At 36.5% G+C, this 25,046-nt stretch overlaps 2 protein-coding genes across 7 annotated transcripts in view; one reads left to right on the top strand and one right to left on the bottom strand.

Moving 5' to 3' along the window:
• EAF2 (ELL associated factor 2) overlaps window positions 1-12,330 on the bottom strand; it is a 58,000-nt gene extending 45,670 nt beyond the window's left edge. Inside the window, exons 1-2 of the mRNA XM_057697532.1 lie at window positions 12,132-12,330; window positions 7,051-7,145 (exon numbers count right to left, since the gene is read on the bottom strand). Of these exons, the coding sequence (XP_057553515.1) occupies window positions 7,051-7,145; window positions 12,132-12,237 (201 nt within the window). The 5' untranslated portion in view covers window positions 12,238-12,330. The remainder of the gene's footprint in view (window positions 1-7,050; window positions 7,146-12,131) is intronic.
• A 42-nt stretch (window positions 12,331-12,372) lies between these two features.
• The window catches only part of IQCB1 (IQ motif containing B1), a 35,819-nt gene continuing 23,145 nt past the window's right edge, over window positions 12,373-25,046 (top strand). For 5 of the 6 annotated variants that reach the window (XM_057697239.1, XM_057697242.1, XM_057697241.1 and 2 more), the window contains exons 1-5: window positions 12,373-12,511; window positions 17,272-17,383; window positions 17,609-17,771; window positions 18,937-19,066; window positions 22,757-22,850. In XM_057697239.1, coding sequence (XP_057553222.1) covers window positions 17,284-17,383; window positions 17,609-17,771; window positions 18,937-19,066; window positions 22,757-22,850 — 487 coding nt within the window. In that variant the 5' untranslated portion in view covers window positions 12,373-12,511; window positions 17,272-17,283. Of the gene's footprint in view, window positions 12,512-12,955; window positions 13,333-17,271; window positions 17,384-17,608; window positions 17,772-18,936; window positions 19,067-22,756; window positions 22,851-25,046 lie in introns of those variants that run through there. The other variant, XM_057697240.1, reaches the window with a different exon arrangement.

Genomic DNA, 25,046 nt, shown 5'->3' on the forward strand with positions numbered 1-25,046 from the left:
ATATATGTGCCACATCTTCTTTATCCATTCATCTGCTGATGGGCATTTAGGTTGCTTCCATGTCCTGGCTATTGTAATAGTGCTGCAATGAACATTATGGTACACGTTTCTTTTTGGATTATGGTTTTCTCTGGGTATATGTCCAGTAGTGGGATTACTGGATCATATGGTAGTTCTATTTTTAGTTTTTTATGGAACCTCCAAACTGGAAAACGATGATTTTTAAAAAAGACTAAAGGGCCTATCATATTTTTTAAAAATATTTATTTATTTATTTGGCTGCACTGGGTCTTAGTTGCAGCATGCAGGATCTTCATGTGTGGGATCTTTTTTGCAGCATGCAGGATCTTTTAGTTGCAGCATGCAGACTCTTAGTTGTGGCATGCGGGATCTAGTTCCCTGACCAGGGATCAAACCCATGCCCCCTGCATTGGGAGCACTGAGTCTTAACCGCTGGACCACCAGGGGAGTCCCAGGTGATATATTTTAAAAGTTAACAATCATTAGAGGTTTAACACATGACCACAAGGAAAAGTATGAGATAAATCTGGTAATTGAGGATGCCATAAAAAAGGGGTAGGTTAGAGACTTCTGAGAGGTTGGGAGAGAAAATGATGAAACCAAAAGAAAAGAACAAATTTTTCTAAGACAAAAATGATCTACAGGAAGTCACGCATGCATAGCACATAGATGAGGACACATCTGAAGCGGCCCTAGAAGAGTGAGATGCGCAGCACTTAGCTGAAGCCCTGGTAAGGTAGAGAGCCAGAAGCACGATCATGATAAAACAGAGTTGGGCCTTCTTGGCTGCTAAGTATATTTTTCAGATGTCTTGACTGAAAACAAGTGCGTAAGATACCCCAAAATAGCAATCTAAGTGCTCCAAATTACATTTAAGAGATTCAAGCAATATATTCTTCTTAAAAAATACTCATATTCGTACTTCGAATGGAAAACATTTTAAAATACAATACATTCTTGTAGTCTGAGTTTCTGAAGAAGGAGGACTGGATTAGAAATTTTTTTATTGCTCCTAGCACATAAAGTACCAAGCTCTTCACAGACACTCAATGAATGCTGGATATGAGCAATATGAACACTTTTATTATAAATGACAAGTTAAATAAGCCTTTCACAATTCCTGTACCTGACTTCTATACTTTGAACAAATTTTTTTTAATTAAACTTTTTTCCTCATTAAATTGAGCACCATTCTTATTTTAAACTTCAACTTCTGCCCTTTTATTTTCTATTTCAAGAAAGGGGTATTATGGTATTAAAGTACCAGGAAACACCTAAGCATGTGAACTCTCTTTACCTCTGAATAACTATTGAACACACCCTACCACCTCCATGTTTACTGTTATAACCAAACTTCAGAACCCAATCATCAGCTCCCCTAGATTACTTTTATCCTCCTCCCTATTCTCCTTCCAGTTTTCTTTCCCATCTGCTAACAGGCAAATCTGACCATGCCAGATTATAAATACCAGGAAAGGAAAGTAATCACTAATGGAATGGAAGAGTACCATAGCACTCCCAAAGTAACATACGGGAAAACAGAGGAAAAGAAAAGAAAGAACAGATGCTTGATGAAGCTAATAAAGAACAAAAAAGAGAAAAATTAAAATAACATACACATACTATAAGATGATAGAAATAAAAATCAAGTATAACAATTTTTAACTAAATGTGGATAAAATTCTCCTAATAAAAATAGAAAGTGTCAAAATGGGTTTAAAAGTGAAACAGAATATTCTGTTAACAAAAGATATACTTAAAATGTAAGCTAGGGACTTCCCTGGTGGTGCAGTGGTTAAGAATCTGCCTGCCAATGAAAGGGACATGGGTTTGATTCCTGGTCCAGGAAGATCCTATGTCACGGAGCAACTAAGCCCGTGTACCACAACTACTGAGCCTGCGCTTTAGAGCCTGCGAGCCACAACGATTGAGCCTGCATGCCACAACTACTGAAGCCTGCCTAGAGCCCATGCTCCACAACAAGAGAAGCCACTGCAATGAGAAGCCCGCGTACCACAACAAAGAGTAGCCCCCATTCACTCACCCCAACTAGAGAAAGCCTGTACACAGCAACGAAGACCCAACACAGCCAATAAATAAATAAACTTATTTTTAAAAATAAGCTAAATAAAAGTAAGAGACACTAAGATTCCATAAACATGCAAACAAAAAGAAAGCAAAGATGGCAATATTAATATTAAACAAAGGTGGTGGTAAGCTTAAAATCACAAAAACAGGGTAAAAAATGTTTATTATACAATGATAAAAGATATAATTCATTTAAAAGTATAACTGTAATAGGACATTAAAATAGGAGTCTAGTCCTAAACTAAGCTGAAGTCCCAAGAATGTGGTAGGCTATTATCCCATGTGAGCTAAGTAAACTCAAAGGAAAGAATCAGACTAGGTTCATCTTGGAAGGGACTTTGACCAACAGGGTTATCTAGAGTGGTACAGTAGCCATCAGACGTGTGGAATTCTCACAGGTCGGGGGTTTGAGAGCTATAGTTGTTGAGCAACCACTAGAGATGCAGTCATTGCATAATAGGAAGCATAGCCGGAAGCTTCCTGTGGGCTATTTCATCAAAGCCCACAAAAGTACCTCACAAGATAGCACTAAAAATATGCCAAACTTGGACAGCACCAATGACAGATCATAAGTCAAGTAAACCTTTTCCTTTCAAAATTCAACATTTTAAAATTTTATAACAGTCAACCATAGAGAATTGTTTACAAAAAAGAGAGATTTCTAAATGTCCAGTATTAACTCCCTTAACAGTCTTCATGTTTCTTAGTTTCTTCTGTTTGAGACTAGCAAAGCAAACCTAGAGGAGTGAGGATTAGAAAATCCACCCTATCAAAGAACCACCAGAACCTTAAAGTGCTTTTTATAAAATTAATTAATTAATTAATTTATTGGCTATGTTGGGTCTTCGTTGCTGCATGCGGGCTTCCTTTAGCTGCGGCGAGCGGGGCTACTCTTCGTTGTGGTGCGCAGGCTCCTCATTGCTGTGGCTTCTCTTGTTGCCGAACATGGGATCTAGGCCTGTGGGCTTCAGTAGTTGCAGCACACAGGCTCAATAGTTATGGCTCACGGGCTCTAAAGCGCAGGCTCAATAGTTGTGGCACACGGGCTTAGCTGCTCCATGGCATGTGGGATCTTCCTGGAGCAGAGATCGGACCCATATCCCCTGCATTGGCAGGCAGATTGTTAACCACTGCACCACCTAGGAAGCCCCGTGGTACTCTTAAAAGTATAATAAAAGTTCTGTTTTTATGGAATGCCTCCAAGCTTCTAGGCATTTTCACCAACATGATGAAAGCAAGTTGACAAAGAAAGTAGGAGAATCTAAATGCCTCAAACTAAGAATCATTACATTTCCATAAAATACTCATAAAATTAAGAACTGTGAAGAAATGTAAACTCTACTTATTTAAAGAAATTCTTTAATGAAGGGGGAAAAACCCACAAAATTTGAGAATATAATTTCTATTCTTATTCACAATTTTTCAAGGATTGTATGTCCAGCAGGGAAAAAAAAATTTGCTCTTAGCAAGTGTAATTTTAACAATTCTCTTCTATTCCAGCTATCTGAAAGAGTCACAGGATAAAATTCAAATTCTTTTGCATTAAACATTAGGCCCTTCTTTATCTGATTCCTAAATACCTTTCCAACTCCCACTATGTCCCCATGTGTATGCTTTCTTACCTAGCCATAGTGGCTTATATGTAGTTCTTCAAATGTAACACTCTTTTGTTTCTTTGTCTTAGCCCCCATCTTTCTTTTCTCTGCCTAAGAATTTCTTCCCTCTTTCCTTCACCTGGCTGATTTCAGCTCACCTTCAAGACAGTACATCTTAAATACAGCTGATTCACTTTGTTGTACAGCACAAACTGGCACAACAGTGTAAAGCAATTATACTCCAATAAAGAGCTTAAAAAAACTTTTTTTAAAAAGCAAAAAAAAAAAAAAAAAAGACGAATGGCTAAAGAAGATGTGGCATATATATACAATGGAATATTACTCAGCTATAAAAAGGGATGAGATGTAGCTATATGTAATCAGGTGGATAGACCTACAGTCTGTCATACAGAGTGAAGTAAGTCAGAAAGAGAAAGACAAATATTGTATGCTAACTCACATATAAGGAATCTAAAAATGGTACTGATGAACTCAGTGACAAGAACAAGGACGCAGGTCCAGAGAATGGACTGGAGAACTCGAGGTTTGGGAGGGGGCGGGGGCTGAAGGGGAAGCTGAGACGAAGCGAGAGAGCAGCATAGACATATATATACTACCAACTGTAAAGTAGATAGTCAGTGGGAAGTTGTTGTATAACAAAGGGAATTCAACTCGAGGATGGAAGATGCCTTAGAGGACTGGGACGGGGAGGGTGGGGGGGGCTCGAGGGAGGGTGGGGGGGGAGTTGAGAGAAGGAGGGAATACGGGGATATGTGTATAGAAACAGATGATTGAACTTGGTGTACCCCCCCAAAAATAATAAATAAATAAAATTTAAAGATTAAAACAACAACAACAAAAAAAAACAGATGATTGAACTTGGTGTACCCCCAAAAAATAATAAATAAATAAAATTAAAAAAAAAAAAAAAGACAGCATATCCTGATGTCTCCTCTCCCTCCCCAGGCTGAATCACCTCTCTTTTGTACTCCCATAATATTCTGTGTACACCTTTATGATAGTCCTTACATTACTAAATTTTAATCAATTATCTTCTATTTTCCTGATTAAATGGTAATATTTTTTAGGACACCTACCATGTCTAGTCTACCTCTGTATTCTTTTTATTTATTTATTTCCTTGGCTGCACTGCACGGCATGCTGGATCTTAGTTCCCCAACCAGAGATCAAACCCATGTCACCTGCAGTGGAAGTGTGGAGTCTTAACCACTGGACTGTCAGGGAAGTCCCTACCTCTGTATTATTAATAGCTACCTAGCAAAGGGCTTACCACACAAAGTATATGCATATATGGTCTGTCTGTCCATCTGTCTCTCTCATGCACATACACACAAAAATATTGAGGCATAGTCGTTTTGGACATATCTCTGGTGGGCTGAGGTGGGGAGGGAAAAACTTTTTCTTTGCTATTTCATAAATTTACAATTTGGAGGCTTGAAGTTTTCCTCCTATAGTTGTCATTCCTTCAAGAAGTATTTTCAACTGAGACCAAAATCAAACACATGATAGAGGGTAACTCTTGATTAAAGTGGGATTATGTGTGAGAAACAAGTTTATTAGTAAATGTAAGAATCCCCATCTGCTTGGAGTAGAAAAACAATGCAAGGCATAGGATGGGAGGACTGCAATTTGAGAAAACAGTATTCTACATGGCAAAGAAAACTTAACTAAAGTTGTGCAAACCAATCATCACTGATCCATAATCCTATAATGTGAGACCAGGGTAACAGGTGGTGCCTGTTATCCACTTGAGGTTTTTAGATAACTTTTAAGTGAATGATTTTGGTTTTTCTTTAATAAACTTCATAAAGCAAAAAAAGCCTTAGATTACTGGGTACTTAATTTCCAAACTATTTTAGAGACACCAGAATCTGAACACTTTTTAATAACAGAGTAATACAAAGACTTACTTATCTACAATGTCTCATACTGAATTGATTTTTCATTTCCTTCAGTTTCTAAGGGAGCAAATGAGAAATATACAATAAAATAACCCCCACAAATTTAATTAACATTAGGAAAACCTTCAGAGGCACCAACTGATACAGTCTGACATAAAGGTGGGGTCTCAATATATAGTGCTGACATAAAAAGAAACAGATGGAAGGCTAGAGAGAGGATAGAGGGCTTGCTTGCTATACCTCTAACCATGACAAGCTATGTCATAAACGTATACAAGAGAATATGGATGAACTAGCAAAAACCATTCCTATTACAAAAATTAAAACAAAGGAAAAAAATCTCAGAAAGTCCAGTGTTGTCTATGTTAGTGTATAAAGTTACAGTCTTGGTTTTCTTTGAGAATAGATCGAGTCAGTATAAAAGAAAAAAGAAACAAGCTGAATGCTAAGAAATTTCTATCTCAAGGACTGAGAAAACTAAAGCATACAACAAAGAACTTGCACATTTATGTAAACAGTATTTGATAGTGTTACTTGGATAGATCTGAAAATTTTTGAAGTGGGCAAAACTTTTGGTAAAGGCCTCCCTGACTTAGGCTTTTTCTTTTCCAACCCATTCCCTAAGTTATTGGCACAAATCATGTTAGCTCTCTGCTTAAAAACCTCTAATGGTTCTCTAATACCTACGAGATAAACTCCAAATTCTACATCACAACATAAAAGATTCTTTATAATCTGATCCCAATCTACCTTTCCAGCTGTACTCCTATCAATCATTTTTATTATTCTGTGATTTAGTATACTCATTCATTTATTCCACAAAATTCTTGTCCTTTGTCCACTGGAGCCTTTCACATGCTGTTCCTTTTGCCTAGAGTATCTACTTTTCTTATAACCAGTGAAATTCCACTTGTCCTTTAAATCTCAGTCTCTGCCCAAATAGCACCTGCTTTTTGCAAAGCCTTTCAAGATTCCACCAGGCAGAGTATTTAATTCCACTTATGTGCTTAAACTGAATTTTGTCTGTGCTTTAATCTGTAGCACTAGATGTTTATGTGTCCATCTGCTATAACAGATTAGGACTAGATGGCAGGGAATATGTTGTTATTCCTAGTTCAGAGAACAAGATCTGGCTCATAATAGTGACTTAAGAAATATCTGTTTAGATCTCCGATTGTTTCAATTCATTTAATATGATAGTCCTTGAAACTTAGAAACTATAGTTTGAGTTTAAAATTGCCTTAAAATTTAAAATAAATACAATTTAAAAATTGTTTTACTTAGTTTAAAATGAGATTTTTTTTGCTTTACTGCATGTATTAATTACTTTGACTACACTACATGACTTGTGCAATTATTTTCATTTAAATTTAGTAGAAATCCTATAAAAACATCTCTTTAGTTTAAATATTGGAAATACTCACTTCTATATTTGGTAGAGTAATTGTCACCTGTTCACCTTTGCCGACTTCAAGCTCTCCTTCACAAGAAGTATCAATAGAAGCAGGTTTGAAGTCATCTAAAAACAGATACAGATACAATTTTTATAAGATGGAAGAATACCTAAATACCTGGATATCAAAAATATAAGCATGTTTTGGAGTGATAAATCACTTTTCAACAGCCGGTAATTAAAATGGTGTAGAAGAGTCTTAATATCACAAATAAACAAACAAAATACAATCCAGTTTACTTGTGAGAAAAAAGAAGTAGCTACACTCTAAAAAAATATTTGTTCTGAACTTTTGTGTGTATGTGCGTGCGTCTGGAGGGGTGGTGTTAGGAGATGAGGGATAAGTCCTTATGGGAACCTGATGAAAATTATAGACTACCTACAAATCCTCTCTGCATAAAAATGCATATATAAACATACATATCAAATACTATATAATTGCAAGGGATTCACAAGCCCTTGAAGCCTATGCATAAATGCCTATAGTATGTGAGATACCAATAACAGACAGAAATGTACTCAAAATATCTACAGCTTTGCTTAATGATAAGCTGGAATTTATAACCAATAGGTCTATCAAAACTATTCTGAACCTATTTACATTTCTAATCATTACTGTTAGAATAAATTCCACATTTTATTACTTGTTATATTAAGTAGTATTGTCTTTTATTTATCTTTATACAACAAACTTCTTTTTAAGTATACAACTTTTGAGACTTAAGGGCTTACAGCTCTAGAATTACAGAATTTGTTGAATAACCTCATGTTCACGCTTTCCATGTTTTCTAATGTCAAATGTGTTCTAAGTTGCTATGATGCCACACTAAATACTTTATTTTTTTCAGTTCTTCTTGGTTTGGAAACCTCACCACTGATTTTATCACTTATTTATTTTCTCTGGATTTCCTTCATCTATGTTATTTTCTTCAGGTTTACTATATAATTACTTATATTACATAAAGAGTGGAAAAACATTTCCTGCTTTATTCTCAACACTTTTCCTGTCAGTGTTGATCACTTTTCTGACTATTTTGGCTGTAGCATCACACAATCTCAATATCTTCACAAAAGAGTCCACAATTAGTATCATAAATTTATTTCCTGGGATTTGAACTAATTCAACTAACTCCAAACCCATACCCTTTCCACAGTACCACACTAATCAGAGAACATTAACTGTAAATATAATTTTAATCTTTTTATTAGTTTTTTATCAGTGTACTTTCTAATGTTTGCTCACACCAAAGCTTAACAACCAGTTTTTTGGGAGTGGCTCCACTTGGTGCCTCAGACAATCTTCCTTAGTCACTGCCCATGAGCTCATCATTTCATGACAGGAAAAAGTGGTGTCATTTACAAACAGAGGAATTTCTATCTTTACTCCCTTATCTGGATGTAAATTGTAAAACTAGTACTAGTCCAAATCCAAAATTTATTTTAGTGGATCCTGTTGCCCAAACTTGTCTACCCAGTGAGGTATCTGCTGTTAAGCATTTAGTTTATCATTTATAGAACATCCCACGTCTTTCCTACCACATGCCAGACTATCTTTTTGAGAGGTTTTACTGCCAAGCCCTGATAAATGCTTTTTAAAAGTCTAAGTAAAGTACATTTATTGGCACTCTGCATACAAACATAACACTTCAAGAATAATGGTAACTACTATTTATTCTCTACTGTGCACCAAACACTGTGCTAGGTTGTTTATATTATCTTATTATACCTGAAACTCTAAAATGTAGATACTATCTTTACCATTTTGCATTTAAGAAAACTGAGGCTGAAAGCTTAGAGAATGTTCCCAAACTTACATTACATATATAGGCGGTGAAGGTCAGAATTCACATCCAGGTTTTTCTAAACCTCAGTGTATTGAATAGGGATAATTACCCAAGTACATAAAGATAGACTACTACTTCCTCCCAGGTAACAATGATTTGAGTGTTTGTTATACATTAGGTCCGCCCTGAAGGTGATTAAGAGGTGCAAACCTCCAGTTACATAAGAAACAAGTCATGGGGATATAATATACAGCATAAGGAACATGGTCAGTAATATTGTAATAACTTTGTATGGGGATAGATGGTTACTAGACTTGTGGTGGTGATCATTTCATAATGTATGCAAATGTCAAATCATTATGTAAGACACCTGAAACTAACATAACATTGCATGTCAACTATGTTTCAATAAAAAATTTTAAATAAATAATAAATGTCATGCTGAACCATGACATTTGAACCATCCTTACAAATTATCATACTTTCAACGTATATCTTCACAGCCTTGCCTGTTAAAAAAACTTAGAAGGTTATAAAGATATTTACATTTAGTGCATGAATGAAAGCTTCGAGCAGTATGTAAAACTGATACTGAAAATACTGTACTTTTCACATACCTATCAATTTAAGGGTATTTGATAATTTTAATAAAAATGATAGAAGGGCTAAATTTAGTGCTTCATTCTATAGATAAGATGAGCTCAGCAGCTTAAAGTGGATTGTCTATATTACATAGTTAATAGAAAAGTTGAAATTATTATATGTGTGTATTTCTGTCCTACTTCATTACATGAGTATATTTTTTTTTTAAAATAGAAACAAAGTTCTTCTTCAGTCTCCCTGAGGAAAAATATATCTTTATATGTAGTAGTGATAATTAAAAATAATAAACATTTTTGGTTTCCAGAAAGAAAAATGTACAATTTTTTAAAAAATAAATAAATCAGGTCCACCTGCCTGTATTTTCCATCCTGCCTGTAGTTTCCATTCCTCACTCTGAGTCCTTAAGGATGAGAATCATATGGGAAATGAACCTATCCTCAAGGATAATGATTGGTTTTATTTTAATAAATCTAGAAAGGTTCTGTTTGCTTCAACAAGAATAAAATTAAGGGCTGAAAACCTTTCTAATGACTTCCACAGGACCAAAAGTGTATTCAAAAGTCTGGGTTTATTGTGGTTATTGTTGTTTTGTTTATTTTCATTTTTGTAACTGGAATATCCAATACTCTGATTCTGAAGACACAATTCCAGCATTTTAAGAACTTTTATAAATAAAAGGCTTTAAAGCACCTGCAAAGTGCTTCCTGAAGGCTATTTCTTACTCACTTAATTTGGGGCTTATACCCTTAAAAAGAGACTATATACCCAAGTTACATGAAAATAGATTCTTGAGCAAATTTGTATAATCTCAAATCTTATAATTAAAAAAGTGGATGCTAAGGCTATTGCATACCTGAGAAAGAAGAGACAAGGAGAGGTAAATTATTATTTCAGAGAAAGGCATGGAGAAACCAGAGAAGCACTATATCATACTTTTGGAAAATGGGACTGAAGGCGAGAAACTGCACAGCCAGCACTAGCTGTCTCAAAGTCTTGGACCACAAAGTATGGTGAAGATCTATTTGCAAATATCTCCCCCATTTATTCGATCAACTGGATATTAATTTTGTTTAATAAAACACTTTCATAAAATGTAAACATATCCTTGGAGAGTTAAACCTATTGATTCTTCATACCTTTCTGTGAGTTACTGTAATTAGATTGTGTACAACTTAAGTAAACTTTTGGAGAATGTGAATTTTAATTGAAGCATGGAACACTTCAGAGTAAAAACCATAAAGATCTCTGAACAGTCTAAGGACAGAATGACTGAGAAGGGTGGAATGATGAGACACTAAGGAAGGGCAGGGCTAAGAAGAGGAAGTGAAAAAATACCTACTTTACAATTTTGCCACAGAAAAATAAGAGGTTATGACTCAATGATTTCAAAGTTTCCTTCCCACTCTGTAATTCTATGAGGACTATTATGCAAAGAATGAATGTTTTACATACCAAATCATAACATACTATATTTTTCTTCCTGGAATCTACACCATCCAACTATTAAAGCAAAAGAATTCCATTTTCTTTTTCTTTTTTCAGAACTTTTATTGAGATATAATTGACATACAATAAACTGCATATATTTAAAGTGTACAATTTGATATTTTTCTTATTGGTAATGTATATATGGCAATCCCAATCTCCCAATTCATCCCACCCCAAGAGCTCCATTTTCTACTTCAACAACATAAAAGATAAAAATGTATCCAAACTAGTTCCAGAGGACAAAGGGAAACCAAAAGGTGAAATCATAGGGGGTAAATATCTTTTTTAATAAATTATAACACACCCTTCAATGCTGTGATAATCAGTATTTGATAAATGACTGAATGAAATCGGGGGTCTAAAAGAGATACAGATTATTAGAATGGTCCAGACTCTTTCTCCAGGAACATGCTAAATAAGAACCCTCATCAGTCAGAGACACTAACAGTAAAGAAAGGAGAGAATGTTTCCCTATCACCCTAAAGGTATTTTTCCTTTCCCATTTTCCTTTGCCCCCTTCCATTGGTCACCTTATTACAGCTGTTCCTTGAATAACACCCAGGGGTCTGCACTTCAGGGGTCCACATACATGTGGATTTTTTCCAATAGAGTATCTGTATTTTCATCTAACAGATCTTTACATTAATGAAGTGTGGGGAAAAGAGTGTGTTCCATTAGAGATCACAATACGTGTAATCAAAAGAACTAGAGTTTGAGTCCTGATTCTACCCAAATGCTTTCAGCCTCTGGATCTTGGGTGAATCACGTATCAACTCCGTTTCTGAGGCGGAAACAGCAGTCCGTGTGTTTTCCACTGCGCGGGGTGGACGCCCCTAAGCCCTGCGTGCTTTACGGGTTACCTGTCCTTTCCCTTCCACCTCTGCATGATCCACCCGTCACGTCTGACTCCGTCCACAGTCACCCCCGCAGACCTCCTCCACAGGGCGTCCCTTTCTACCTGCCGGTCTGAAAGCTCTCTGCTCACCATCACCCGCACCTGCTCCACCCGGCTGCTCCCACCCGCCCCTAGCACTCCGCACAGGACAGCGGGTCGCGCCGGGCACCCCATTCTCCCACAGAATCGGGGGTTCTGTGCGAACACGACCTGGACAGGGCTGCGCTTCCGCACCCCCAAACCCAGCGCTCTCCCCTCCCCCCCGGGGTCGTCCTCACTCACAGCGCACAGTGTGGAAGGCGCAGCGTGGCTGCTTCTCAAAACTCTCCCCTAACTTGAGAACCCGCTCGCGACTGTCCATTTGCGAAGGTCCCGCTGCTCCATTCATCCTTCTCCACCGGCTCTGGCTTCGCCTCGGCCGCCCGCGCTCGCTACCATCTGTCCACTCAGCCTGAAGCAGCTGCACTCGCAGCCGTGGGCGCGGCCACCACAGACTCCGCCCCGCGCCCGCCGAGCGCGGGCCCCACCCGGGCGCCTCTAGCGTGCTGGTTGGCTTCCCGGAGGGGCGCCCCGCCCCTCGGCCGCTAGGCTCCGGGTCCCGCCGCCAGGCCCCCCTTCCCACGCGGCAACGCACGCAGCCGCCCGGAGGCCGCGTTTCTGAGGTACGCGGTGGGAGCGGGGTTCCTTGGTGGAGCGACGCAAGGCCTCGGCTGCGGAAGGAGGACGGCCCGGGATACAGGGAGGCCCGGCCCGCAGGCTTCTGGACCAGGCCACCCGTCTTGTAGGGGCCCTTACTAGGAGACTCGGCCTGCTCCTTTCTGTGGAAATTCAGTGTGGAAACTGAGGCGGGGGAGGGGCGGAGCCTGGGCTCGCGGCCTGGTGTCTTGTCGAGGCCTGGCAGTGCCAAAGCCCGGTCTAGAATCCGGAGTAAAGGAGCCGGTGGCCTCAGAGCGATGGTCCGTGGACTTGACTGGAGGCGACGCTGTTACCTTGGCAATCTTTTTTGACCTTCTGTTCCAGAGGAAGTTCCTGGTGGTATAAGGACCGGGATGGAGGAGGGGGTGAAGTGAGGAGGGGAGTGAAGAAGGGCGGGTGGAAAAGCTTCAGAGTTAGAAACTGCAGACATTTAGGATCAGTTGAAGCTAGATTGCACGGGGTTACCTTCATTTATTTCCATCACGGTGATCCGTGGCGGCGGTAACGGCAGGGCCCAGAAGATCAAGGCCAGACTTTGTGCTCTGGCCACAGGATCATAGCATTGTTAATTGAACAATAATTGTCTTTTTTTTTTTTTTTTTTTGCTTATAAAAGCTCGTGAGTTTAAGGGTAAAGATGAGAGACGTGCTATATTAGAGGAGAAGCACTCAAGAGAAAGTTTACAAATGGTTGCCATAACAGCGGTGGTTTTTCAGGGTAATTACGTAATCAGAAAACTTCCTTACCTAACTGCTACGTTCGCCAAATTTGTACTTTGTTGTTGCAGGTAGGTAGATGACTGTGTCTCCCTCAGCCTATGTGCTTGTCTAAATTCTCCTCTTTTAAGGCATACTAAGACTTTCCTGTGGTAATTGAGCGCTCGGATTCTGGAGCCAGAATCTTTGGGTTTGAACCCCAATTTCATACTCTACAGTATGACTTCGTGCAAACCAAAGTTAAGGATGCTCATCATTAAAATTGGGGAAAAAATAATAGTACTTATACCTTACAGTTGTTGAGAGGATTAAATGAGTTAGTACAAGAAAGCATTTAAAACAATTCATGGCATAAAGTAAAACCTCTCTGAATGGTTATTATTTTTGAGACTTAACTGTCATGCAACACTTTAGGGCCATCTTTGGTGGCTGCCTTCTTTCCTAAATCTTGAATTATTCTAAGAAGTAGGAATTATTAGTTTGTTTACAGGTAAGATAGCTTGTTCGTGGAAGCCCAGTCCTCTGACTCTGTGGTCTTTATTCTTATCATCTGTCATTAATTTGGCATGTAACATATTTTACATAATTATGTTATTTTACATTTGTGTATATATGGGGGCGTGTGTACACTTTTCTTTCCTGACCAGAATGTGAGCAGGGAATCTTTCCTATATAAAATTTTTGTGACCTTTACACCTGTCATAGAGTCCTGTGCATGTTTGGTGGTCATGATGATGTTTCAGTGATGCTTTATTATGTTAACCAGAAAGCAAGAACAGTGTTTTAAGTCTATTTCTTACTTTAAAAAGGCTTTCAAGCAGAAATCTGAGGTTTCCATTTTATACCAAGGAGAAAAGTAGAGCAAGAAATTGAGGTTTTGGAATACCCAAAGTTTGTACATTTATTCATTCTTTCAACGTATATACATATTAAGTACCTACCACATGCCAAGCACTAGTCTAGCCTTGGGGAATATAACAGTGAACCAAAGAGATAAGAAGGCAGCCACCAAGGATGGTATGAGTTTTGCCCTTGTGAACTTACCTTCTAAAGTGACTTTTCTCTAAACATATATCTAAATGAACTGTGTTGTACTAGCCCAGGAAGAAACAAATAGATTAATGAACTAAATAGAATCCAAAAATATACCAAAGTGACATTTCAGATTGCTTCTCTTATGCCCTTTCATGATAAATTGCTGTAGAAATTTGACAGCTGTGTGCATTTGTTCTTTTTTCATCAATCTGTAACGTCACCTAACGTTATAGCTTCCTATCTTACACCATTCACAAAAATAACTTACATGTGTATTAAAGAATAAAGTTGTAAGGTAAAGTAAAGATTTAAGGAAAACAAAATCGTAAAAACAGTAGAAAAAATTAAGAGATTATATTTTAGCTCTTAGGGTAGGGAGGACCTTTCTAAGCATGATACCAAAGGCAGAAGTCGTAGAAGGAAAGATTGTTATACTTGACTACATAAAAATTGTAGAACTATATGGTAAGACCATAATCAAACTTTAAAAAATAAATGGCAGACAAGAATAAAGTGTTTATAGCCAGTATAAAAGATAAAGGGTGTATATCCATTATGAAAAGCTTAAAGCTTCTACAAAAGAATAAGCCAATAGAAAAATTAAGGGATATGAATAGGAAATATATAAAAGAAGAAATGACCAGTGAGCATGAAACGTGCCGAACTTTTCTAATAATCGAAGAAATAGAAATTAAAACAGGATGATACTATTTTTCACCTAGCGGATTGACAGAAATGTAAAATACTGTGTACTACAGAAGGTATAGTAAAATGAGCACCCTCATACGCTGTTGGAGGAAGTATAAATTGGAACACCCATTTTGGAGAAAAAATTCGGTATCTAATCAAAAATTTAAAAATATATATCCTACCACTGAGCCATCTGACTTCAAGGGAAAAATTCATCCCACAAAGTACTGTCATGAGTACATAAGACGCGTACTTTCATATTCATTGCAGCATTGCCTGTAAAAGCATACACTCTGAGTGACTTCCAGTAGAGGAGAAATTTAAATATATTTTGATGTACTCTTAAAAGGAAGCATAGCATAATGCAGCCATTGGAAAGAAGGAGATAACTAAATCCACTCTCTTAGAAAGTTGTATGCCTGCTGTGTGCCAGGAGTTGTGCTGGGCTTTCTTTAAAAATATTTCCAGAAAAGTTTTTTAATGATTTATATTTTACCTAATAAGGAATTATTTTGGGGTCCTGTATTATGGCCAACTGTTTCTTCTTTTTTATTTTAATTAATTAATTAATTTATTTATTTATTTATATTTTTTGGCTGCACGGGGTCTTAGTTGCATGGGATCTTTCCTTGTGGTGTGTGGGCTCTTCCTGGCAGCACAGGCTTCTCTCTAATTACAGCATGTGGCGCGGGCTCCAGAGTACGCGGGCTCTGTAGTTTGCGGCACACACGCTCTCTAGTTGAGGTGCGTGCAGGCTTAGTTGCCCTGTTGCATGTGGAATCTTAGTTCCCTGATCAGGAATGGAACCCGCATCCCCTGTATTGTAAGGTGGATTCTTTAACCACTGGGCCAGTGGGGAAGTCCCCAACCCTTTTTAACATAAAGGGTGAACAGTGGTGCCAGTTATGAAGAATAATAGCTTAAAAACTGAGAAGTAGGTTATTTCGGAATATGTTTTGTGTTTTTTACTTTTTTATGTGGAAGGGAATATAATGAACATTGTAGTGGAAATTGGAGTCATACTAATCTGGATATGAATACTGACTCCACCACATGCTGGTGGAACCATAACAAGTTTCTTAACTTATTCAAACTTTATTTCTTTTTATGGAGATGATTAAAGGCTCTACCTCATAGTCCTGTTGTGAGGATCAAATGGCATAATACATATGAAAGCACTTAGCACAGTGCTTAATTCATAGTAAACATTTAATATATGTTAGTATTTATTAATTATGAGTAAGTAAAGATTATACTTGTTAAAAAATGGTATCTTTGAGCTTTGAATGCCTTAAACTTTTTTAAGGACAGATTTTAGCAACAAATTGAATTGGGATGTGGATTTTTTTAAGATAATTGATTTATTCACTATGCTGTTTATAAACAAACTTTGGTTATCTTATAATAACATTTCTGAGTTGTTTGTTGGGGATGCCCAAGACCAACTCCAGGTTCAGTGATTTACTAAGAGGGCTCATAGTTCTCAGGATGCAATCATATTCATAGCTATGATTTATTACACTAAAAGGATGCAAAGGGAGAAGGCACATGAGGTAAAATTCAGAGGAAAACAGGTGCAAACTTCCAAGAGTCCTCTCCCAGTGGAGTCACATAGGACATGCTTAATTCCTCCTTCAGTGAGTTGTAATAACATGTTGAAGTGTTGTCTACCAGGGAAGCTCACTAGAGACTCAGTGACCAGAGTCTTTATTGGAGAATTGTCATGTAGGCACGCTCTGCTACCACATACCAGAATTCCAGACTTCAGGAAGGAAAGCAGATATTCAACAGAAACTGCATTGTTTTACAAACGGTTTAGGCCCAGTGAGCCACTCATATTAGGAAATTGGTGGGAACCCTCCTGAAATCCAAGTTCCTAGACACCAGCCAAGGGCCAACCTTGTAAGGAGACCTTTAAAAAAAGATAGCAGTCTTAGGCCTGTATTAGCTCTTTCTGCACACTCAGTTTCTCTTTTATGATAACCTAACCTAGGGTTGTTGTGTGAATTAGAGAAAGTGAATGTGAAACACCAGTTACGGTTTCTGACTTAGTGAGTGCACAATAAACAGTACATAGTGTAGCTGTTACAGTAAGGTATAAGCGTCTCTAGCTCTTTTGGGGTACACTAGTTGGATAAACCAGAGTTTCTCCCTATAAGGAAGAAATGAGAAAAATCTACCATTCACTACTTAAACCAAGCAAAGCTGTTGTCATTTATTCAACATTTAGGGGGTGAATCTTTTAGGGCTGTTGACTTTTATTTTTCTGATTCTGTCAAATATAGGTGGTATGAGAAATGAAGCCAATGGGTACAGACCCAAGGATCTTATCTCTAGCTGCTGAAGTTGCAAAAAGTCCTGAGCAGAATGTCCCTGTTATACTGTTGAAGTTAAAAGGTAAGAAAATTGGCTAACACTGTTTAAGTAACAAAAAAGTTTCATCATGGGTACAGTTTTATCATTTGTTTTTAATTTGCTCAGTGAAATCTTAACATCGTGATAAAGCAGTGATTTTTTTTTCCATTTTAATGTATTTTTAGTTATTATTCAACCTGTAAAAATACAGATAGCTCTTGGATTTATTGAGCAAAAATAAGTATATCTTATTTCCTTTTGCCTTAGAAATAATAAACAACACACCTTTAGGAAGCTCAGAGTTGAAGAAAATCAAACAAGATATATATTGTTATGATCTCATTCAGTATTGCCTCTTGGTCCTCAGTAAAGATTGTTCTCGAATCCAGGGTGGTTGGACTACGATTTCTCAGCTTACACAGATATTAAGGTAAAATGAACAGTAAGTCAGTTTTTGTTGAGGGATATAATAATAGAGTCTTATTTTCAACATTTGCTTTCTTTTCTTTATCCGGCTAACAAGCATTGGCAACCTCCCATGGTATGTTATGGATGTACTTTTCCTTCATACTATGTATTATTTTTCCTAACTGTATTTGAATATTTTGCTGTCTAAAATTTCACTCCATAAGCTCTATGAAGATGGTGATCTTCTCTTGTGCTTACCACTGAATCTCAAGGGCCTAATAGACTCTTTATTGACCAAAGAATATTGAAGAAATGAAGAGATTATGGCATTGGCTCTATACTGGAAAAACTTACAGTAGAGATGGGATGACAGTCATGTGGATTTATCATACAAGGCAGACTGAAATAGGTGCTGAAATGAAAGGCATAAGCAAAGTACTGTAGGAGAAGAGATACAGAAACTATTCATTTCACAGTTTATTGATTTAGCCGTGGCAGCTGTGTATTTCACTAGGTAACCCAAATCATGCCATTAAATTTAGAAGCAGCATTTACTGATCCACTGCCATGCTAGAAATTAAGAGAAAAAGAGATCAAAGTTGTTTTTTATATACGAGGCAATAAAATCAGTGAGATATTCTCAGTGTCTAAGCCACTTCCTAATTAACTGAAAATGTGCAGTACTAGTTGGATCTTAGCATTTGAAACTGCTGACTCATAATTAAAGATAGATATGTAAAGGCTAGATTCAAGGTATACTAATGCTACCCTAGCTATTTTTCAGCTATCGGATGTCTAAAATATATCAGTTTACACATACGTTACTCCTGAATTAGATTCTCAAGGATTCTATTGCTTTTAGAGTGTGTGTAGCCCATTCACTGAAAGCTTGCTTCTTTCTCTTTATTGTGAGCCAAGTGTATTTTGTTTCCTGAATGACTGACAAGTAAGTTTTTAGGACATGTAAGTCCTAGATGTAAGTACAGGCGAAATCCACACTACTGTTTATTTGTTACTTGTTAAGGAAGTTGTTACACTAAATTTCCATTAAAAGTTCTTTATTGGCTTGGAACAAAAGAAAGATACTAAAAATTCTCATTAAGGCACAGTGTCTATAGAAGTTTTAGCATTCATCCAAAATTTATTATTAGCACAAACTGAGTCACAAACTTGTGCTCTTATTTCAGCCATTGCTGTGTGGGCTTGGAACCAGGAGAAGATGCAGAGGAATTTTACAATGAATTACTTCCATCAGCTGCAGAAAATTTTCTGGTTTTGGGGAGGCGATTGCAAACATGTTTCATCAACGCAGCTAAGGTATATGTGTTTATTTAGGATTTTTTGTTTTGTAACCAAAACAGTGTAATTCTTGAGATGGTGTTCCACATTTTTTCAAATGTGCAATATTTGGCTGAAAGTACAATTAGAGTAATGGATTCAAACATTTTTAAAGCTACAAGCAAAAAAAATCTTCACATTTGAAGATTTTAAAATGCTGACTGAAGTGTATTGTTTTACAGATCCTTTTGAAGGATCTGCTTTACTACTCAGTTTTGAGCAGCACCCATAGACATTTATTTCCATAGCATCTTCCTAAAACATACCTTCTACTTAAATTAGTAGTGGAAGAAAGTAGTGTTCTCTAGGCCCAAGGCCTTTCTTAGCAGCTCCAATGGTGAAGAAGAATAAAGGAGAACTTTCTCTTTGCTCATTCAGATCCTCTCTAGTCAAAATATTTCAACCCAAACATTTGGGTTCATCTCAATCCAACAAATATTTCTTGGGTGAATTATGCTGGATACTATATGTCCTTTTTTTTTTTTTTTTGACCCATGGATTATTTAGAAATATGTTGCTTAGTTTCCAAATATTGGAGGATTTTCTTGATGTTATATTGTTATCAGTCTCTAATTTAATTCTGTCATGGTCAGATAACATACTCTGTGTCATTTCAATCCTTTGAAATATTTTCAGACTTGTTTTCTGGCACTCTGTATGTTTTATAGTGGTGAATGTTCCATTAAAAGCAGTCCTTGCTTTGCACAGTGCTATCTTAACTGAAACTCATGGATATCAGGGCCATGTAAAGGTTTTGATATACACAGATTTCATTTAACATGTTACCATGCAAAAGCAAAGACTCCCAATATACTTGAATGTGAACTCTGCAGCTGTTGTGTGTAATGTTCTGTAAATGTCAATTAGATCAGTTTGGATGTAGAATTTATAAGGAGTGTTAAGTCTGCAAGGCTGAAATTCCACCTTGGAGGTGTTCTTGGCTGTATGTGCATTTGGGCCTACCTCCACATCAGAAATTGAGCAGATTCACAACCTTTGTGAATTATGAAGGGAAATAACGTAAGTCACTATGGGATGTTAAGTTCCATTTGAAATGCTTTGGGTAGATAAGGAATAGACATAGTTTTGCATTTAAAGAACTCTCAGGCTAATAAAGTAGATAAGATCTTTAGGTATTTCTTACAGAAAACCTGAGAGAGATATACTTTTAATTCAAAAAAATAATTTAAAAAAGTTTGTGTGAAATTGAGGAAGATGTACATCAGTATGGACAAAAAAGTGGTTTGAGTGTAAGATGTATTGTTGGCAGAGAATCTAACTTAGTGGTAGAGTTTATGGGTCACAGATGCACTTCTAGCATCTCCATTGACATTTTGAGGGATGCTAGCAGTAAATAAATACTTGCATATTTGCTAGAATCAGTTCGGTTCAGTTAAAGCGGCATAAACTGTGGATATTGTGTTGGACTGATTTCTTTTTCTGATTGTGCCACAAACTAACTCTGGGTTCTTAGGCAAATCACTTGATTTCACTCTACCTCAGTTTCCACCTTTATAAAATGAATTTCCATCTCATGAATAGCTCAGACCATTATGAAAGCTTTATGTTTTCTTCAGAGCACTTTTATTTAATATTCCCCACTTAAAGACAATAATAATTATATTCTTTTCATTTATACAGTCCTTCAATACTTTTCATAATACTTTCTTATTCTTTATTATGGTATTTGTATAGAGATAAAAAATTCTTTAGTAGGTACATCAAAGGAAGTAAATCAGCTACAAAAAAAAGAGGACCACTTGACCACAGAACAAACTGAAATGGTGACTAAAAAGAAAATGATGAGAGAGGTGATTCATTGCACAGGGCCAAGAGGGCACAGAATTATTGACCAGAATCCAGGCAGGAAGCTGCTGTCTGAGTCCATGACTTAGGTGCCAGTGGAACAGGTGCTGGTGTCGTGGACAGGCTGGTTTGGCAGGAAGACCAACTCTCCTTGGCCTGAAGGTCAAGCCTCTGCCCCTAAGCCCATCTAATTCCTCCTATAGCACTTGTTTGTTGATGGGGTTATGATGATAACAGGGGAAGCACAGAAAAAAGTTAATTATCAGCACAGACTAAAATGGAACAATTTAGACTTTGGTTTAAAATTGATTAAATTGCTATTTCTAGTGTTAAAAGATGAAAAGAAAACTGAATTTATCTGTTAGTTCTGTCTACCTAGTTGTTTCCCAATTATACATATATTTTTTACTTAGCTGGCATGTAGGTAGTAGAGCACATGGTGGGACATGCACAGGGTGTTACAGTCTAAACTGCAAACTTGTTAAAATATGCATATACATGTATACATGCATATACACACGCACACACACACACACACACACACACACACACACATTGGCTTGGCCAAAAACTTCGTTCGGATTTTTCTATAAATATTAGGTTGGCCAAAACATTTGTTCGGGTTTTTCCATAACATCTTATAGAAAAACCCGAACGAACGTTTTGGCCAACCCAATATATACTTTTTATATGTAAGAAGAGAAAAATAACTATGCCAGAATTTTGAAGTGACTTAAGGGTAAATTTTGCTTACCAGTCTCAGAGGCCATGAATGTATGAGTGACATTATCTAATGGGCTTTTAAAGGAAAGTAGTGAGTATAGGAGCCCAGCACTGTCCTTTGAGTGTGGCAGCAGTGAAGATTACCATGCCCTTTCTTTCAGTGAAACTAGCTAAGGCAGTTTATTGGACTAAAGGGATTCTTGATCTGATGTGACACTTCTTTCTTTTTTGGTTGTTGTTACATTTGTTAGTACATGTCTATTTAAGCACCTGTCTAACCCTGTGCTGGAGTAATAGGAAGAAAATACTTTAATTATTATGAAAAGTAACCATAGCAATCATGTTTTTTGCTGTTGCCATTACTTTTATGCCACAGTACACTCAGAACATGGATAAGATTAATGGCCTTTATACAAGGCCACTAAAATTACGTGGCCTGTAAAAGACAGAATTGTGAATGTAGTCTGTTTCTTATTTCCCATTGTGACACATACTCTAATCTAGAATAATTTCTCACCCTACTTTCCAGAAGGAAAGAAGCAGGAAAAATTGTCATATATTTAGTGGATGTATATTGATTGAACATTTACTGTGTGTCAGAACTGTTTTAGACACTGGGTGTATAGTGGAGAGCTAAAAAACATGGTCTCTGCCCTCAGGGAGTCATAGAGTAGAAGCTGCAATTGAAATGCACTAATAATATTGCTTTTATGCTGACATCTACATTTGCATATTGCAGTGATTTTCAACCCTGGCTTCTTTTCAACCAAGTCAACCACCTAACTCTGCAAAAAGTCAGATGTCTAGACTTTAACTTTGGAGATTCAGATTTCAGTATATTTTGACTAAAGCCTGTGCATAGGAATATTTCTTAAAACTCCATAGATGATTCTTATGTGTAGCTGGTACTGAAAAATCCTAGTGTATCAACTTGTAGTTCTTATACGATGTATAAGATAGCAACCATTTATGTTAAGTAGAGTATTACTAGCCTGTCACCACACTTTTATAAATTGAGAAACTAAAAGCTGCAAGATTATGTATCACCAGGTCCTGTGACTCCCCAGAGAGAAGTCTATTTTTTTTTCCAATTAAAACAATTACACAAAAGTAAGTTGGCTTTTTTGTGTGTATGTTAAGGGTGAAGAAAAAGATGCATTACTACACTTTTTTGAAATTGTGACTGATTCTCTCTTCTGGCTATTGGGAGGCCATGTTCAACTCATCCAAAATGGTAAGAGTAAAGATTTTTAATGTAACTGATAGTTATTGTAGAGTCACCTGCTAACAGTTTGATTTTTTTTTCTAAAAATAAATACCTCATTAACTGCAGATAACCACAGTTAAATTAAACCACATTGAAATAACCCCTCACACAAAAATTAAAAGCACATTTGGATGTTCCAGCTTTAAATAGACAGCATTAATAATGTGAATGTTATGTTAAAATATAACTTTCTCCTTAGCTTTTCCTATTTAGTAAATCTAAGATACGGATTAATAATTTTAATAGCTTAGTCTAGGGAAAATCTTTTTTTTTTTTCAAAGATTACAGTTGTATTTTAGACTTAGTGTGATAGAAATCCCTCTGTACAGAGTTTAGAAATGATTTAACTCACAGCCTATCTATTAATGTAAGAATAAGCTTTTATATAGTGGTATTTTACTAAACTTGAAAGTTACTTTATAGGATTTCTATACTTACATTGAGAAATATAAATATATGTTAGTTGTATATTATATTTCCTTAAGACTGACAAAGTAATGCTTAAATAATAATCATGACAACATTCTTACCTTGTTGAAAGATTTAATCTAAGGAAAATGTAATTATATAGGAATAATATAAGAACATTGATATTTTTAGAAAGTAAAAATTGAACTGAACATTAATATTTTATTTTTTACTCTCAGAATTATGCATGTGCATAATTTAAAGAGTCAAATATTTCCATAAGGATTGTTTAAAAAAAAACACACACAATCCCTGGCTCTCACGCTTCACTCCATTTCCCATTTTCCAAAGGCAAGTACTTTCAATTAGTATAACTAATACTTTGGTAGTTATATCCACATAGAGCTAAGTAACGTGCTTAAACACCTTTAAAAAAACAAAAAGCATTATCTACTCATTTCCCGTATGGAAAAATATTATTATAAAATTCCCAACTTAAAGAACTATTTTACCAAAAATATAAAGTGCTTAGCCACATTATAGTGAGATATTAAAGACCTAGTTAAAGAGAGACAATGAGAGACAATACTTGAAAAATTTTTTAATATGCCATATTCCTTTTCAAAAATTGTAACTATAACAATAGTGACAGTACTCCTCAGATCTATCTGTAGATTTAAAACACCAATAAAGTAGGTATTAAAATGAAGTTAAACAGTTGAGTACAAAATTAGGGTGTCCAGTAACCTTTTCTCTCAAAAGAACCACCTCCTTGGAGAAATGGCTGACTATATATAAGTATGAGGTAGGAAATATGCCAAGTAAGCCAGAAGTGTCTTAAGTACTAGATAGGAAAGAAGCAATCAAAGTCTATTAGGATTCTGTGAAAAGAAGTCAGGAGACAACATAAGGAGGCTTTTACTAGCCAAAAATGGGAAATTTGAACAGTAATAAGGCTAATAACTGCAGTGGGGTGAGACTATTAACTTTAACCTTTTATTATGGAAAGTAGAATAGTTTAATGAACCCCATCATTGAACTTCAACAATTAGCAACATTTTGCTAATCTTTTTTCATATATACTCCTACCACAGTTACCGTTAGAGTTTGCTAGAGAACCAATTCATTTTGAAAACTGGTAAATGAAGAGCCCAGCATTTATACTGCCTTTTCTTACATATTAATGAAGAGAAATTTTTCTTTATAAATATATTCCAAATAATAAGTGAAAAGAGTGTGATAGAATAGTGCCATTTTGCGACCTTTAGTGAATTAATTATCCATCACTTTCAATATCTCAAAAAGAGCGACAACTAAATATTAAGTGCCTCATCATAATGGGTCATCACAACCTCACATGTGACATGTATATGCCCAAAATTCCAACATGAATCATTTTGATCTTGAAGCTCCAACTACCAATTTGTAGACGGTCAGAGAAACATTAAATTACACCCCAGGAATGCCATTGCAAAGCTAGACTGTGGGAAGCTCATAGGGCAATTGACATAGTTTCATCAACAAATCAGTTGCAAGGGGGAGAAAGGTAGAGTAGAAACCCATAGATTAAAAGAAATTTGAAAGATAACCAGTTACAATGTGTGGCTCTTAATTGGATCTTGATTCAAATAAACTTAAAAATTCACAAAAAATTGCAAATGGGAGGACTGACTGGATATTTAATAAAATCAGGGAATCATGAATATTTAGGTAAGATAATGGTTTTATTTTTTAATAATTCATATATAATATTTT

The sequence above is a fragment of the Hippopotamus amphibius genome, chromosome 10, assembly GCF_030028045.1.
Source record: "Hippopotamus amphibius kiboko isolate mHipAmp2 chromosome 10, mHipAmp2.hap2, whole genome shotgun sequence".
In the NCBI taxonomy this organism is placed as follows: Eukaryota; Metazoa; Chordata; class Mammalia; order Artiodactyla; family Hippopotamidae; genus Hippopotamus; species Hippopotamus amphibius.